General features: G+C 40.2%; 1 protein-coding gene across 1 annotated transcript in view; it reads left to right on the top strand.

The window, feature by feature from the left end:
- The window catches only part of klhdc8b (kelch domain containing 8B), a 136,721-nt gene that overhangs the window by 73,603 nt on the left and 47,631 nt on the right, over positions 1 to 15,487 (top strand). The window contains exon 3 of the mRNA XM_072697262.1: positions 3,649 to 3,813. Coding sequence (XP_072553363.1) covers positions 3,649 to 3,813 — 165 coding nt within the window. The remainder of the gene's footprint in view (positions 1 to 3,648; positions 3,814 to 15,487) is intronic.

Raw genomic sequence — 15,487 nt, 5'->3', positions numbered from 1 at the left:
TGTCTATGTGTTACGTTTAAACCTACATTTGGCACTGATTGATTTGACATGAATCGGTACTCAAAAATACCAACGTAATTCAGACCATGCCTAACCCTAGTCATATTTCTATGCCCCCTGAGATTGTGTTTGGACTGGTCATGTGCTCTTTTGTTTGTTTGGACTGGTCTAATGACTGCCAGGCCTCTAATAGCTCCACCTCATAACTGGGCTGAGATCAAAAAACGTACCTGCTTCTTGCAAAAGCCCTATCAGCTACAACATAGAGTCTTGCCTTTTGGGTTTTTGATGTCTTCCTGGCTGTACGCTGACTTGAGTGTGGGTTCTTTGGTTATGGTATTTTGATGTATGGATGGTATGGTTTGATGTCAGTGTGCTTTAACCCTGCCTCGTCTAGCTTGTGTGTTTATTTTTTTCTCTAGTTTGTGTTCATTAGGTGCAGGTAGTCTGGAGCATGTATTTGACCACTGGTTTTCCTGAGGTTTCTTTGGCACCCGCATTCCTGGCAATAAAGCTTCACTGCACCTAAAACCTGCCTCCACCTCACGACCGATTTAGCAGTTGCATTCATACCTGCTGTTATAACTAAACGGCCCTGCAGAATATAATGGGAGCACCCACCAAACGTGCAGAATGGTGGGAACAGGCCATGCTACAACCTGAATGATCTCTGGCTACTTTGTGAGTGCATCACAATGTGTCTCTGAACGCACTGCACTCCATTTACACCCGTACTTTGTGCTGGCCACTTAAGATCAGATTACCCAAGAAGCATGGTAATGCCAGCGCTGAATAGGGCTCCAAAGAATGCATTTTATCTCACTGACCGCCCACACAGAAAATGGGCAGCTTTTCAGTGACCTCAAATGGCAAAAATGTCAGTCTATGCGTGGACAGGGTCAGAGTATCAAGGTGTGTGGGAGAGATCGGGCTCACCATGCCTCCTGTGGAGTGATGAATGTCGAGGAGGAGCACACATCTGTTCTGCAGGAGAGCTAAACCACACTGAGAACATGCCTCATAACTGATGGAGATAGTGTGGCTCCAGCCGAGCCGCTGACAGCAGTGTGGGAGTTTCATTGCAGAGGCGCTTCGTCTCTCTGCTCCCGCCCTGTCTACGCCACCATGCATTTCCCTTTCGCTCATTTGTTCACTGCTGAGACTGTGATCACAGACTGCTGTCCCAGGTTAGCGGAGACACCTGAGTCAGCAGCAACTACCACTGCTCTCCTGGATGTGTGTGAGAGAGGGAGGGAGGTAAACGGACAGGAACAAACGTGGTGTCTCTTAACAGATGAGGGGGTTTACAAGTGCTGGACAGTGCTGTCTTCACTTCCTGTGGATGCCTCTGTTAGTCTAGGCTGTTTGCATGATTCCCTTCTTTCCTCCTTCTCTCTGTCTCGCTGTCTGTCTCTCTCCCTGACACACACACACACACACACACACACACACAGTAGTACCGGCAACAGACTGTGGACTTGCTGCAGGGTAGCACTGTGTGTGTCTGCTGAGGTAGCATATTCTCCCTTCCCTTATTCATATTCTAATGTCACTACTGGGCTGACTTCAACTTTCTTCTTAAGGACTTTTCCAAGGACAGGCTTAAGTGTCACTGTCAGCATGTTTTCACCATCGATTCTTTTTTGGCCTGCTCACATTCCCCTCAGGCATGATTTTTGTCACGTATCTCTCAGTGGATTGTCAAGGGATACGACACTTTCTTTGACACTGGCTGTGTTGAATTGTATGACGTGAGTAGGTCGATATTAATCAGGCTATATGTTACCTATCATTTTTATAAGGGCTTTAACTAAACTAATGCAGGCAAGTGTTTAACCTGGTCTTATAGGCCATATATACATTCAAAGATTTTCTTTTCACAGAGCAGTTGGGACATATGCATGACCATGTTATGGGCATGGGCAAGGTAAAGTATACAGTCATACCAGAAAAGTGTCCCTTTCTATCAGCCCCACTTACCATATAGGAGCACTTTGTGTCTCTAATTTGTTAGCCCTCTTTCACATTGTTCTTCAGTGTTCAGGACTCCACAGGACCACCAAAGAGCTGGTATTATGTGGGTTGTGGGTCATTCCCAGCACTGCAGTGAGAGTGACATGGTGGTGGTGTACGTTGTAGTATGTGTTGTGCTGGTATGAGTGGATCAGACACAGCAGTGCTGCTGGAGTTTTTAAACACTGGGTCCACTCACTAATCCATGCTATTAGACACTCCTGCCTAGTTGGTTTACCTTGTAGATGTGAAGTCAGAGACAGAAGCTTGTCTGTTGCTGCACAGTTTGTGCTAGTCATCCTCTAGTCCTTCATCAGTGGTCACAGGACACTGCCCACAGCACAACACACTCTAACACACCACCATGTCAGTGTCACCGCAGTGCTGCCTTGACTGGCTAAAATTAATGGATGCATCCCAATTGCATGCTAATTACTAACTAGTATAAAGTATGCAGTATCCTGTTAGTACAAAACAAATGAATGTTAATATTTTGAGTACTAACCTGCCAAACCCACATTACTGAGATGAATATAAACGTCTAATAAAAAATGCAAGCATTAGAAACACAGGGATATGGGGGAAAACTGTAAATAGTAATAATAACAGTTATAAGCTTTATATTATAGTTGAAATCTTATCAGTGCTATATAAAGCTCATTTAAAGGTTCATATACATATTTTTCTTGTGTTTATGCATAAAGACTATTTTTTTGATTTATGCATGTGGACTGAGGTGGTAGAGGAATATCGCAGGACTTGAATTTGACTCTGGTTACACAGTGTTACTTAGTTCTCACAAGTGTTGTCCTGCCCACTTCACCAGAGTTACACACTGCAGTCTTGAGAAGCAACAATAGCGGCGCTATTCTCTTTTCCTTATCACGGTCAGATGAACATTAACATGATGTTGAAGCTTTTAAGGTAGAAATGCTACATAATGCTACTTCAAGAGTTGCAATAAGAATGCAATAATAGCTGCCTTTATTGTTGGATGTACTGCTATAGTTTCTGAGCGAGCAGGTGCATACACTTGGATCACTTAAGGGCTTATTCTTGATTTGGCAACTAAAAGGCAAACATTCACATCTAACTGCTTAAAATTGTGGTTTGCAAGACAAAGACTACATATTCATCTTTGCTAGATCATATGTTTTGCATGTCAGAGTAGAGGTTATAGAAGAGTGAAATTGCATTATTTACGTGGAAACAGTCATTCTGTTATAGTAACATATAAAACAGGAAAAGTCAATGGAATGGCATAGTGTGTTAGCCAATAGTATCCATTTGTCTGCCATGTTGCTGGTAGCAAAAAGTGATCACAGTCCACAGTGTTGTTCCAGGGGTATGTCATTGTAGAAATGTTGAAATGTTGAATAATGATTCATCCCCCTGAGTGTTGTAGAAGAAACACTGAGTGCAGAAATCGATATAGCAGGTGTTTCAGAAGACCTCATGAAGGGAGGAAAACAGAGAGATTGAGCACATTCATTGTAGACATAGAAACTCATATCCACTCAGTCATCTGTAGTGTCATTTATTTGTTTGACAACCATGAAGGAATCGCATTTTAGGGGACTACAGCAGTGCTATGAATTTTATCATCGTCTCTAAACCTCTGTCTTTCTTTTTCAGATGGAAAGGTGTATGCGCTGGGTGGTATGGGATCAGACACCAGCCCTCAGGCTCTGGTGAGGGTCTATGAGCCGGTGAAGGATCAGTGGTTGTCTCTGGCCTCCATGCCCACGCCTCGCTATGGAGCCTCCTCCTTCCTGCGCGGAAACAAGATCTTTGTTCTTGGTAAGTCCACCCATTCTCTGCTTCTCAGCCAGTCAGATCATTGCGAAACTTATGAATCATCAACCAATCAAGGTACTTAACCAGCTTGTCCCTGTGGCTATGAGACAATCGTCCACCCACACATCGTCTGAAGCTTGCATTCCTTGCTTGCTTCCCCTGCTGTGGGTGAGTGTTTACATATATAAATGAAGATATGGAGGCCTGGTTCTCAGACAGCACGCAGTACTCAGTAATTACAATGTGTCTGATTTCCGTGTTAGACGGTGTCACAATATTCTGGCGGTGTGGCAGACAGGGTAATAACACCTGGTAATTGTTCATGCTGCACCAAGGCCGATTGCCGGCTCGGAGGACCCGCAGCTCCTTAGAGGATCTAAATTGTGGTCCTCAGCAGAGTAGTATATCGTCGCTGTCTCACAAAAACCTTGGATTTCCAAAATCGCAACTTTACGTGAAAAGGGAAAAACCTTTCAATGGCAGTCAATGTAAAAAGATTTTATTCCAATTCATTTGGAGCATTTTTGTTGGTCTTTTCATCACGACATTTTGACACAATGTAAAAACCAACTGTCTGATTCAGGTTTTGTCAAAAGTGAAAAATGGAGATACAAGGATAAGTCGTACGATTCCATTAGAGCCAAAATGTCAGTGGTTGATTTAGCTCTTTCCTGAAAAATGGGGTGTCCTTTAGAAGACTAAAGCCTCATCGTTGAGGTTAATTGCCACTCATGTCTCTCTGTGGCTCTGTGAGTGTGTGCATGCATGTGTGTGAGTGGTGTAAGTGAGGTGTGTAAGTAAGAGAAAGAGAGTGAAAGGTGAGCCAGTTAGGCATGTCCCAATCTAGTTTTCCTTGTTGGAGCAGGGGTATTTGCCTGACTTTTGTCAAGATCCAGTTAAATGACTTTAATGCTGACAAAGAAAAAAACAAGCTAACATTAACAAATAGTGACAACAGTGTTGAGCCATTCATAATTAGTCCAGGCTACTAATAAAATAAAACATCAAACATATTTTGAGAACAAAAAGAGAAAAAAGAAAACACAAGTAAAGAAGATGCGTTTTCAGATTTTATACAAAGTAAATTATTAAATAAATGAAACCTAAAATATGATTAAAATTAAAATGTATCGTTAAGATGATTAAGGCCTGTGTTCAATGTTTATTGACCAAGTTACTGTGAAAACAGCTCTCAGCTCCCTGCTCAGCTTACAAACAGACTGTTAATTTATTGATGAATTTCATGCAAATCATAATAAGACTCTAGTGCCCCCACGCATGAACATGTATCATGTCTGTACAAAAAGCCTATTACATTCCAAAGTGTATACATTTGTGGCCAGAATTACTACATATGAGGTGAAGACTATGGTCGTGTAACTGGGGACACCATTGAGATTCACCCCCTCATTTACCTATATCACAGCAGTGCAGGCTGAACTGGTAAACTTAAACACAAAACACTGATAGTCCTTTTTGCCTTTCCATTTAAAATGAATCCAAACCTATTGTAATCATAATGAGATAATAAAGTTTTGTTATTTTTTATTTTATAATTTTTTGTTATAGAGTACTAATGAACATTTAGAAAACCCAGAGGTAATTACCAGAAACTGCAAATAATTCTTGGTAACTATAATGTTTGCATTGTTTGAGATTCTACAGTTTAATTGAGTTTAAAACCTCTTACATGAACATAACTTTCAAATATACAGTATATATACGTCTATTTAATTAAATCTTTCGATACGATTCAAATCTAAAAATCTGAACTAAAAAATGTAGGCACATAAGCACATTATTTAGTTGGAGAGTGTTTAAGAGTATTTCCATTCTGAAGAAAGCAGTTCTTGAGCTCTTCTGAGCTAGTTTAAAAAACAACGCTTGGTTCCAGGTTTCTTCTGGCCATCCCCAGCCAGCACGTAGATGTGTTCAATTCCAACAGCAGCTCACCTGATTTAACCTCATTAAGCACTGATTTACCAATCCAGGTGTTGGATGAGAATTCTAAATAATACTAGACTCCCAGGAGAACTTTCTGAGATGTTTTAATGAAACCACTACTTTTTCTATGAATATTATTTGTATTTATTCTAATATTAGTGTTTTACTGAGCAAATAAACACTTACTGCCAAGATCAGGAGCTTCTGAATTGGTGCATTAGGTGCTTAAAATGTTCTGTAATGCTGTATCTGATTACTGCTTTGCACACTCTTGGCATTCTCTCAATGAGCTTCAAGAGGTAGTCACCTGAAATGGTTTTCAGGTGTGCCTTATCAGGGTTAATTAGTGGAATTTCTTGCTTTATCAATGGGGTTGGGACCGTCAGTTGTGTTGTGCAGAAGTCAGGTTACTACACAGCCGACAGCCCTATTGGACAACTGTTAAAATTCATATTATGGCAAAAAACAATCAGCTAACTAAAGAAAAACGAGTGGCCATCATTACTTTAAGAAATAAAGGTCAGTCAGTCCGGAAAATTGCAAAAACTTTAAATGTGTCCCCAAGTGGAGTCACAAAAACCATCAAGCACTACAGCGAAACTGGCACACACAAGGACCGACCCAGGAAAGGAAGACCAAGAGTCACCTCTGCTTCTCAGGACAAGTTCATCCGAGTCACCAGCCTAAGAAATCGCAAGTTAACAGCAGCTCAGATCACAGACCAGTTGAATGCCACACAGAGTTCTAGCAGCAGACCCATCTCTAGAACAACTGTTAAGAGGAGACTGCGCAAATCAGGCCTTCATGGTCAAATAGCTGCTAGGAAACAAGCAGAAGAGATTTGTTTGGGCCAAAAAACACTAGGAATGGACATTAGACCAGTGGAAATCTGTGCTTTGGTCTGATGAGTCCAAATTTGAGATCTTTGGTTCCAACTGCTGTGTCTTTGTGAGACGCAGAAAAGGTGAACGGATGGATTCCACATGCCTGGTTCCCACTGTGAAGCATGGAGGAGGAGCTGTGATGGTGTGGGGGTGTTTTGCTGGTGACACTGTTGGGGATTTATTCAAAATTGAAGGCACACTGAACCAGCATGGCTACCACAGCATCCTGCAGCGACATGCCATCCCATCTGGTTTGCGTTTAGTTGGACCATCATTTATTTTTCAACAGGACAATGACCCCAAAAACACCTCCAGGCTGTGTAAGGGCTATTTGACCAAGAAGGAGAGTGATGGAGTGCTGCGGCAGATGACTTGGTCTCCACAGTCACCAGACCTGAACCCAATCGAGATGGTTTGGGGTGAGCTGGACCGCAGAGTGAAGGCAAAGGGGCCAACAAGTGCTAAACACCTCTGGGAACTCCTTCAAGACTGTTGGAAAACCATTTCAGGTGACTACCTCTTGAAGCTCATTGAGAGAATGCCAAGAGTGTGCAAAGCAGTAATCAGAGCAAAGGGTGGCTATTTTGAAGAAACTAAAATATAAAACATGTTTTCAGTTATTTCACCTTTTTTTGTTAAGTACATAACTCCACATGTGTTAATTCATAGTTTTGATGCCTTCAGAGAGAATCTACAATGTAAATAGTCATGAAAATACAAAAAACGCATTGAATGAGAAGGTGTGTCCAAACTTTTGGCCTGTACTGTATATGTACATATGCACATATATTTCAGTAAATGGATATCCGATAATCTCTGATTATCCTCTTTCAGAACGGTGAGTTTGAATATAAGCTAGTTGCTCCTGTAGAACTCACAGTATATTTGGGGCTTTTTTCTCCACTGCTTTCCATGCCAACATGTTGCAGAGGCCCCAGAGGTATATATAGAGAGAGAAAGGTAAAAATGAACTGTGTGCACTGTATGCATAAACATACGCTTCTATGAACAATTTCTGAGTTTCTCAGACAAACCTAGATACACTCTTCTCCCTCAGACTGCTGCTCTGATCCACACCTGAATGATGTGCTCCGAGCTTAGAGCCCACCCTAGCCCTCAGATTAACTGAGAGGAGGGGTGGAAAGATGGGGAGATGAAAAAGATGAGAAGAGGGGTGACAGAGAGAGCTCTATGGATGGTGTGATTATTTAGTCCCCATCATGGCACTTGAGACATTTAACCGGCTGTTGCCTCACTGATTAGAACTTACACAGATTGGTCGGACATCGCATCTTATTATTTCTAGTGCCTTCGGCCCAGCCTGTAATCACATCTCTCTGGCTCTCGCTCTTTCGTGCTTTAAGACATTCTTTGTCTCTTAGTTGAGAGTTATTACCATCATTTTGTAGTGCTATACAAATTTAATTATATGTCATATGAGTAATATATTTAATTACATATAATGTAATCATGCAATCATTTACATTTATTTTCACATTCTATATCAATAGATTTATTCCATTTTCATGTCAGGAAATAAAAACTGTTCTTTAACTGGGCTGCTGGAAAATGTCTGAGCGTTAGTTTTAGCGCTGCTTAATCATAATTTTTTTCTTTAGCCATGTTTAAAAAGTGGTTCTTGTTGAAGGATTAATAACTTATGAAAGTACTTCTGTTTAGTACTTTATTAGTACTTTATTAAAATATAATTACCATTATATTGCTCCTACTAAACAATTTATCTGTAATGTTAGAATACCTGTTTTTGTCTGTGAAGGTCAGTGACGTAGGATCAGGGTAGAGGGTTGGAGAGGTGCAGTGCCATTGACCATCCATAAAAGGGGGGGGAGGGGGGGGGTAAAACCTTATAATGAAGTATCTCCTCTTCTACTGTAAACACAGTTGTGGTATGATTCTGTCTAGAACTCTCAATTCTGACTAAATTTCTATGCCTGTTTCAGTGAGCTACAAAATAATTCTATAAAATGTATGAAATTTGTTATCATTAGGTGCACACTGATATGGAAATTATTGACCAATGCCAGTATCCAAAATTTTTTACGCACATTTCTGCTGATAGTGATACATTATATATGCTAATATATGGTATATACATAATAAAATGTAGATATTGGATTAGCTTTACAGAGAAAAAGTCTTTGTATTTATGGAGGCAGTAAAACAAACAAAACAATGATATTTCACTGCAGTAACTCAAAGCGTTGCCTAAACATTGTGCTTTTTGATAGTACACTACATATATAAAATATCAAGAAAAGCATCCTGATTATTTAATTAATTGATTAATAAATAGATTTATAAATCAATTTGAAGCAGTAAATTAACTGAACAAGACCAATTTGGAGAAAGAACTTATTTGTTAAACTATTTAAATTGAACACAAAATGTCATTAGTACTTTAGTGGATTAGTGGAGCACCCTTTTGCTGTTATGACCTGCTGCAAATGTGATGCATAGCCGACAGATGGCCACTCCAGAATCCTCCAGGACTTCTTCTGAAGCCAAACTTTTTTTTTCTCAATGTCTCCTTGGAAGGCCCTTCTCCTTGGAAGGCTAGATGTTTACTTCTGGGATTTACTAATACGTGACTGAATCCGTCTTGCTCTGTACTTGATGCAGGTTTCCAGTGCCAGAGGAAGCAAAGCAGCCCCAGAACAGCACTAATCCACTGCCATGCTTTACTGTAGACAAGGCGTTCTTTTAGCATATGCTTCATTGTTCCTCCTCCAGACATACCACTGATCTATAGCTTTGAAAAGTCCCATTTTGTTTCATCGCTTCATGGAACAGAATCCCAAAACTCGAGTGGCTTATTTATATGGTTGTAAGCTGATTGGAGTCGACTGTTCTTGTGCTTTTGAGCATAGAGACCTTCAGCGTTTAGTACTCGCCTTACTGTGCAAACTGAAACCTCAGTGTCTGCTGACATCAGGAATCTGGTGGCAGCCACTGATATCTTCTTTTTCCAACCATGTCCAGGTGGTGTAGCCAGTGTTCCTTTAACTTAGAACTTGCAATTGAATCACAGTCAGCAACCCTTCAGCCAGTCCAGGTATTTGATTTGTATTTGATGATCTCAAGCACACCTGATGCAACAAATGAAGACCTGAGTAAACTGTAGTATTCATTAAAAGTAGCATTTTGTGTAGAATTAGGAGAAAACACTTATCATATTAGTTGTGTTTAGATATTTCTTGTTTGATTGGTTTATTGCAAACAGCTGAAAGTTTGTTCATTTTGCTAGTAAATCTAATTTGCAAGTGGGGTTGAATAATTTTCATTGCTACTGTAGGTCATGCTGCCAGTTAACACTGACAGACAATGTATATAATGTAACCTTCTGAACTAATATATTGTAGTTTGTAGCCTACATTTTTAAATACAGTTAAAACAGTTAGTTTTAAATGCTACAGTAAAATCACTTTGTGTTCAGTGGACTAAACTTAACTGATATCTTTTGGTTTTTTAGACTATTTACATAATATATATATATATATATATATATATATATATATATATATATATATTATATATATTATTATATATTTTTTTTCCTCATATATGGCCACACGTCCATGCACATGCTGTTTAATTCCAGTAGAAAAGCAGAGAAGGCGTGTGAAACAGCCAATGTATGTCGGATTGTTTCCGAGCAGTTTAGCTTTTAACCAGCTGTAGTTTAAGAGGGAAAGACATGCTGGTAGATTTGGGAGCATGGCCAAAAAACACAGAAAATAGACAAACAGAAAACACAACTCTCACATTTTAAGGAAGCCTGACATGTCTGGAGGCTTAAATTTAGTCATTATACCAAAACTCTGGACATCTAAACTTCTTTGTTCATCTAACAGTGGCATAGCAGTAAAGGAAAGGATCAGATGTAGATCAGACTTAAAATAGGAGATCCATTCAAATCTGCCTGGGTTGGCCCTAATTCCTAAAACATCCCCATTTATATAAATATGCTATTAAAATATTGGTTAAAAATAGATCTGTCCTATGCCAGCTTTTTTTTCCCCAATGTAGTTGTCTGCCAATACTGAGACATTCACGCATCTTTACCCTAATTATTGTTATTGAAAACTGCAACTTCTGTTGTTTTTAACTCATTTAGAGCTCATTTTAGCTAATTTAGAGCTAATTGAGATTCACACAGTGAAAAAAAAAGAAAAAAAGTTTGTGCTAACTCATTCAGCAGGTGGGGAGTTGCAGACAGGTAAAGTGAGCCTAATTCGGTTCCGTCTGCGGGGGTCTGTCGGGCTGTGGAAAGAGCAATGGCAGAATCACATTAAGCCTGTGCATGAGAGATGAGCCTGGATGGGAGCGCGCGCTATTTATGGAGATGCGGTTTGGGATGCGACCCGCAGGTTCTGTCTGCACTCCGTCTGCATGGGCTCAATAACAAATCATCCTGTCCCCCCACCTTCCCACCACTCCTTATCCACCCTCCTCCCTTCATACACTCTGACACACACGCGCGCACACACATGCTGTCTCCCAAAATAGGATCCCCAGTGTGAGTCTTGAGGAGGCAGGCTTTCTGTCTATACATGATGGAGGACTGAGCAATGACCTTATTGTACACTGAAGCTTTTCAATAGAAATGATTAGTACAGTTTTTAACACTGCAGATAATTTGTACATTGTTTTGTGCTTTGGGACCATGATTAGGGCTGTGTATTGTCAAGAACCTGGCAGTACGATACGTTTTACGATACCAGGCTTGAGATTCAACCTTTTGTGATACTGTAAGCAATTAGAACTAATGTTGTTGTTGTTGACAAGACCGGGACACATCGAGTCCACACCAAGATTTTTTAGAAGTCAAATCCAAGTCAATACTGAGAACAGATATATATATCTGATATATGTATCTTTTGGGATCAAATGATGACAATTCTGTTTCCCTTCTTCTCTATAACTTAATCAGAAGTCATCACATAAAGTCAACTGAATATAAACCACCAACATTCATTCCATACATTTTTATTATTATATATGAAAACATAACAGTTCAGTTAAGCCACCATGACATAGAATAGTTAGATCCTCAACACATGCCAGCACTTAACAACACCGACCACTACTCAATTCCAATGTGTCAGTCAGCATTCTGCCATTACAACAACAAATGAAAGTCATATAGAGACCCAAGAAAGCCATAGTAGATGATGTGGCTTTAAATTTACTCAGAGATTTAAACAGACAAATGCTAAAGTTCTGTTACTCACATAACCTTAGTAGCCTGGTCTTTTTACCTCGAACACAGTGAGATTCAGTAGTAAGCTAATACCAAACGTGAGAAATTAGTGTCTGCATGAACCTGGCGTTTATCATTCTATGTAGCTTGTGCAGTGTGTCCGCTACCCAGTGTATGGTGGCTTTAATGGAGAGAGAGTACAGAGTTGAGCTCGGCAGCTCATGGATTTGTACACAGTGATATAGACTGGGACAAGACTGATTCCTATTGATGTTGAGACCCAGATGAGACCAAAAGCGGACTCAAGTACTACAAGAATATTCCCAACAGTGGGTTCTGAAGACAACGGCAGTGTGCACAAGGGTCTGGGTTTTAACCTCTGGAGTCTACGAATGCACTGGCATGTCAAATTTGATATTTCCTGATGTTTTTATTAATATCTTTGCAATAATACAAATCTATCATTTCGTGAATCTGTAGAGCCCACGCTTTCCATTGCATGGTATTGGCAGATTGTACATGACCAAGGCTGTGAAGATTGGCCTCTCGGCCTGGTGGATTTGTGTGTTTGTCATCTGCCTCTCATCAGTAATTGGAGGATTCATGCATCCATCTATTTGGTTTGGTGTGAAACTGAGCAGTGGGCACTCAGAAACTTGTCTTCTGCCTCTCATCAAGTATATGCTATTTCATTTTGTAGTCCTGTACTTTTGTGAAGCTTTAACTCTGGTAGACAATTTCAAGCACCAAAACAAGTCGTCCACATGAGTGAAGGCATGTTTGTACAGGAAATATGAAGAATTTCTCAAATCTCATTATAGAGAGAGCTGAGATTGTTCTGGTAAAAATTCCCATCGACTCCAGAGCATGTATTAAAAATGTAAACTGTGTTTTTGAGTACTGTAATACTGTAATTTGAAGTACTTTTTGCAGTATATTGATATTTTCTTACACCCCTAGTAGCCATGTGTACACTTTCACACTTATAGAGTTTTAGAGAGCAGCGATTTAAATTGAGCTACCTATGAGGCCTGTCATTTGCTCCACCCTCAAACCACACAGCTAACAGTTTGCCTGCAAACATCGTTAGCTAATGGACTGCACCATTATCACACATTGAAACACACTCTGGATTCTGTCATGTATTCCAGCACTGTGCAGCTTTCATCCTGATGAATTTGTTGGTGACTTTGACAGCCTGGCAGCCAGAAAGAGTGAGTGTGAGTGTGAGTGTGAGTGTGTGTGTGTGTGTGTGTGTGTTCTACACTTCGCCAAGCGTGCATACGGCTCTCTGCGTACTGCCCGTCTGTCCTCAGAGCTGTTAGACTCGATGCTTGGCCAAGACCAGATGCACTTGAGCATACTCGTCCTCTCCTCATCCACCGGCCTTGCGTATCTCTTTTTTTCACCGCTTCCTTTAATGACCGAAGAAGCTTTAATGACTGAAGCCAGGCGGCTGAGAGACTTGAAAGAGTTTAATTAGAGAGGAGCTGAAGAGGTCATGAATATTAAGTCCACTTTGACCAGACTGCCTGCGTCTGCCTCTCTTCCTCTCTCTCTCTCTCTCTCTCTCTCTCTCTCTCTCTCTCTCTCTCTCTGTCTCTCTCTCTCTCAGCCTCTGTCTCTCTTTCAGTCTTTTTCTTTCTCTGTTCTATCGTAGCTCAGACAGTGTCCGTGCCTCCTCCACCTCCTGCTCTCTGCAACACTCCTGCTTTTGTTTTTCCCCTGTGTGTGTTTTTTCGCTGCTCCCCCTGCCCTCTGTCCCGATGGGATCTGAACAGTGCCAGAGCTGGATGGGGATCAGACACACAGCACATTCGGAGAGAGAGAAAGCAAGATGAGGAGAATGCAGGGAGAGAGAGCGCGAGTAGAGAATGAGTGGAGAAGGAGAGAAAATAGAAGCGTGTAGGAAATGTCACAGGGTTTGCTCGCATTAGGCTGCAGCTCATTGTGCTGTGTTGCGTCCTCCAGCTCTGGATTCTGTCACGCTCCAAAACTTGGCCAGCCATACAGTGACAGGGAGACACTCTCAGATACACACACACACGTACAGCACATACTTTATATATATATGTGTGTGTGTGTGTGTGTGTGTATATATATAAATATATACACACACATAAGGGCTGCACAGTATATCATTTGTAGTTTTCACTGTATTGTCCTTTGTAATGCTAACATCTGTGGATGTTTGGTTTACGCAAAGCATTTGCATGATCCAATAATCCACTAATCCAATAATGATGCACATCAAGGTCTTTTTAACTCTGGAAGGTTATTCCACATACTACAGTTCCACATGTAGATGTATACCCAGCTTGGGCATCCATGCACCTGGAGTACTTTTCACTCCAAGCAAAAAAGGTTCTATGTAGCACTGAAAAAGAATTCATTAACCGTCCTTAAAGGTACACTGTTGGACCTTAAGAACCATGCTGTATCTTTAAAAGAACAAATATGAGGGAATAAGAATAAGAGAACAATAAACATGGTCTTTACATGGTCATATAGTGCTGAAAGAGTTCCTTAGTGGAACCCTTCTTGGAGCTTTAATGAGAGAGCCATCTACCAAAGGTTTTTCATCATTGCAAAGTAACTCTAAAACCAGGTAAAGAACCATCTAAACATTCTTAGAGTTGCCATGGTTTCTGTATAGAACCATTGACTTTACTAAATAATCTAGAGCTGACGCAGTTAATCGGCATAGTTGACGCTAAAAAAGAGTATCAGTATTTTAAATCAACACATTGTTTTGTTATTATGATGAATTTAGCTTTTCAGATTTCTAAAATACTTACAAAATAAAAAATCTTTCTTAAAACCACTACATAATTGCTGTGTGCTCCAATGACGGTCAACTCAGTTCAGAGCTACCATTTAAAAAAAATAATGGTGGCTGCAGTAAAGTCTTACTCTTGTAGTTATGAAAGACCCAAGGCGTCGAACATATGGGATTCTTATGATTAAAATGTAACAAATAGGTGGTTTCACACTGACAACACACTAGACAACACACAATCACCTGAGGAGAAAACACAAGGTGCTGTTCTGGACGGTGGACGGCCAGAAATGACAAAAAAACACAAGTGTTGTCTAGTCAGTAACCATTAGCAGAAGCTTTTGAAAATCTGTTGTTCTTTTAGTTGCTAAAATACTCTTTACACACACGTCTGCCTGCTAGCTTAGAATTTCAGTTGAATAAGAAAATATGTTAAGGCCAGAATATGGGCTTCTTCATTGATGGACTGCGTCATTGTGTGTTTATGTGCCTTAGAGTTGATGGACATGTACTTTATGTAATAATTTTTATTTCTGCTGTGAGGTAAATTTCCTTGTGTAGTCTACATATATATATATATATATATATATATATATGGGGTCTACATAGAAACTGCACGGCTGACTTCTCTTTGCCTTCCTTTTTAGTTTAGCACAGTTTATAGCTATGGTTTTTAACTTTTACATATGTGATGACATACAGGTGTTTGTTGTCGAAATACAAAATAGTTGATAGGTTAATTGCAATTGCTAATGACAGCCCTAAAATACTCCTTGTGGAACTTATTGTTTTAAGAGTTTTTGCCTGTACCCTTTTTTGTAACAGTGTACGTTGCAGAACCATTGCTTT

This window comes from Salminus brasiliensis, chromosome 14, assembly GCF_030463535.1.
Source record: "Salminus brasiliensis chromosome 14, fSalBra1.hap2, whole genome shotgun sequence".
NCBI lineage: Eukaryota > Metazoa > Chordata > Actinopteri > Characiformes > Bryconidae > Salminus > Salminus brasiliensis.
This window is presented reverse-complemented; position numbering and strand designations above follow the sequence as displayed.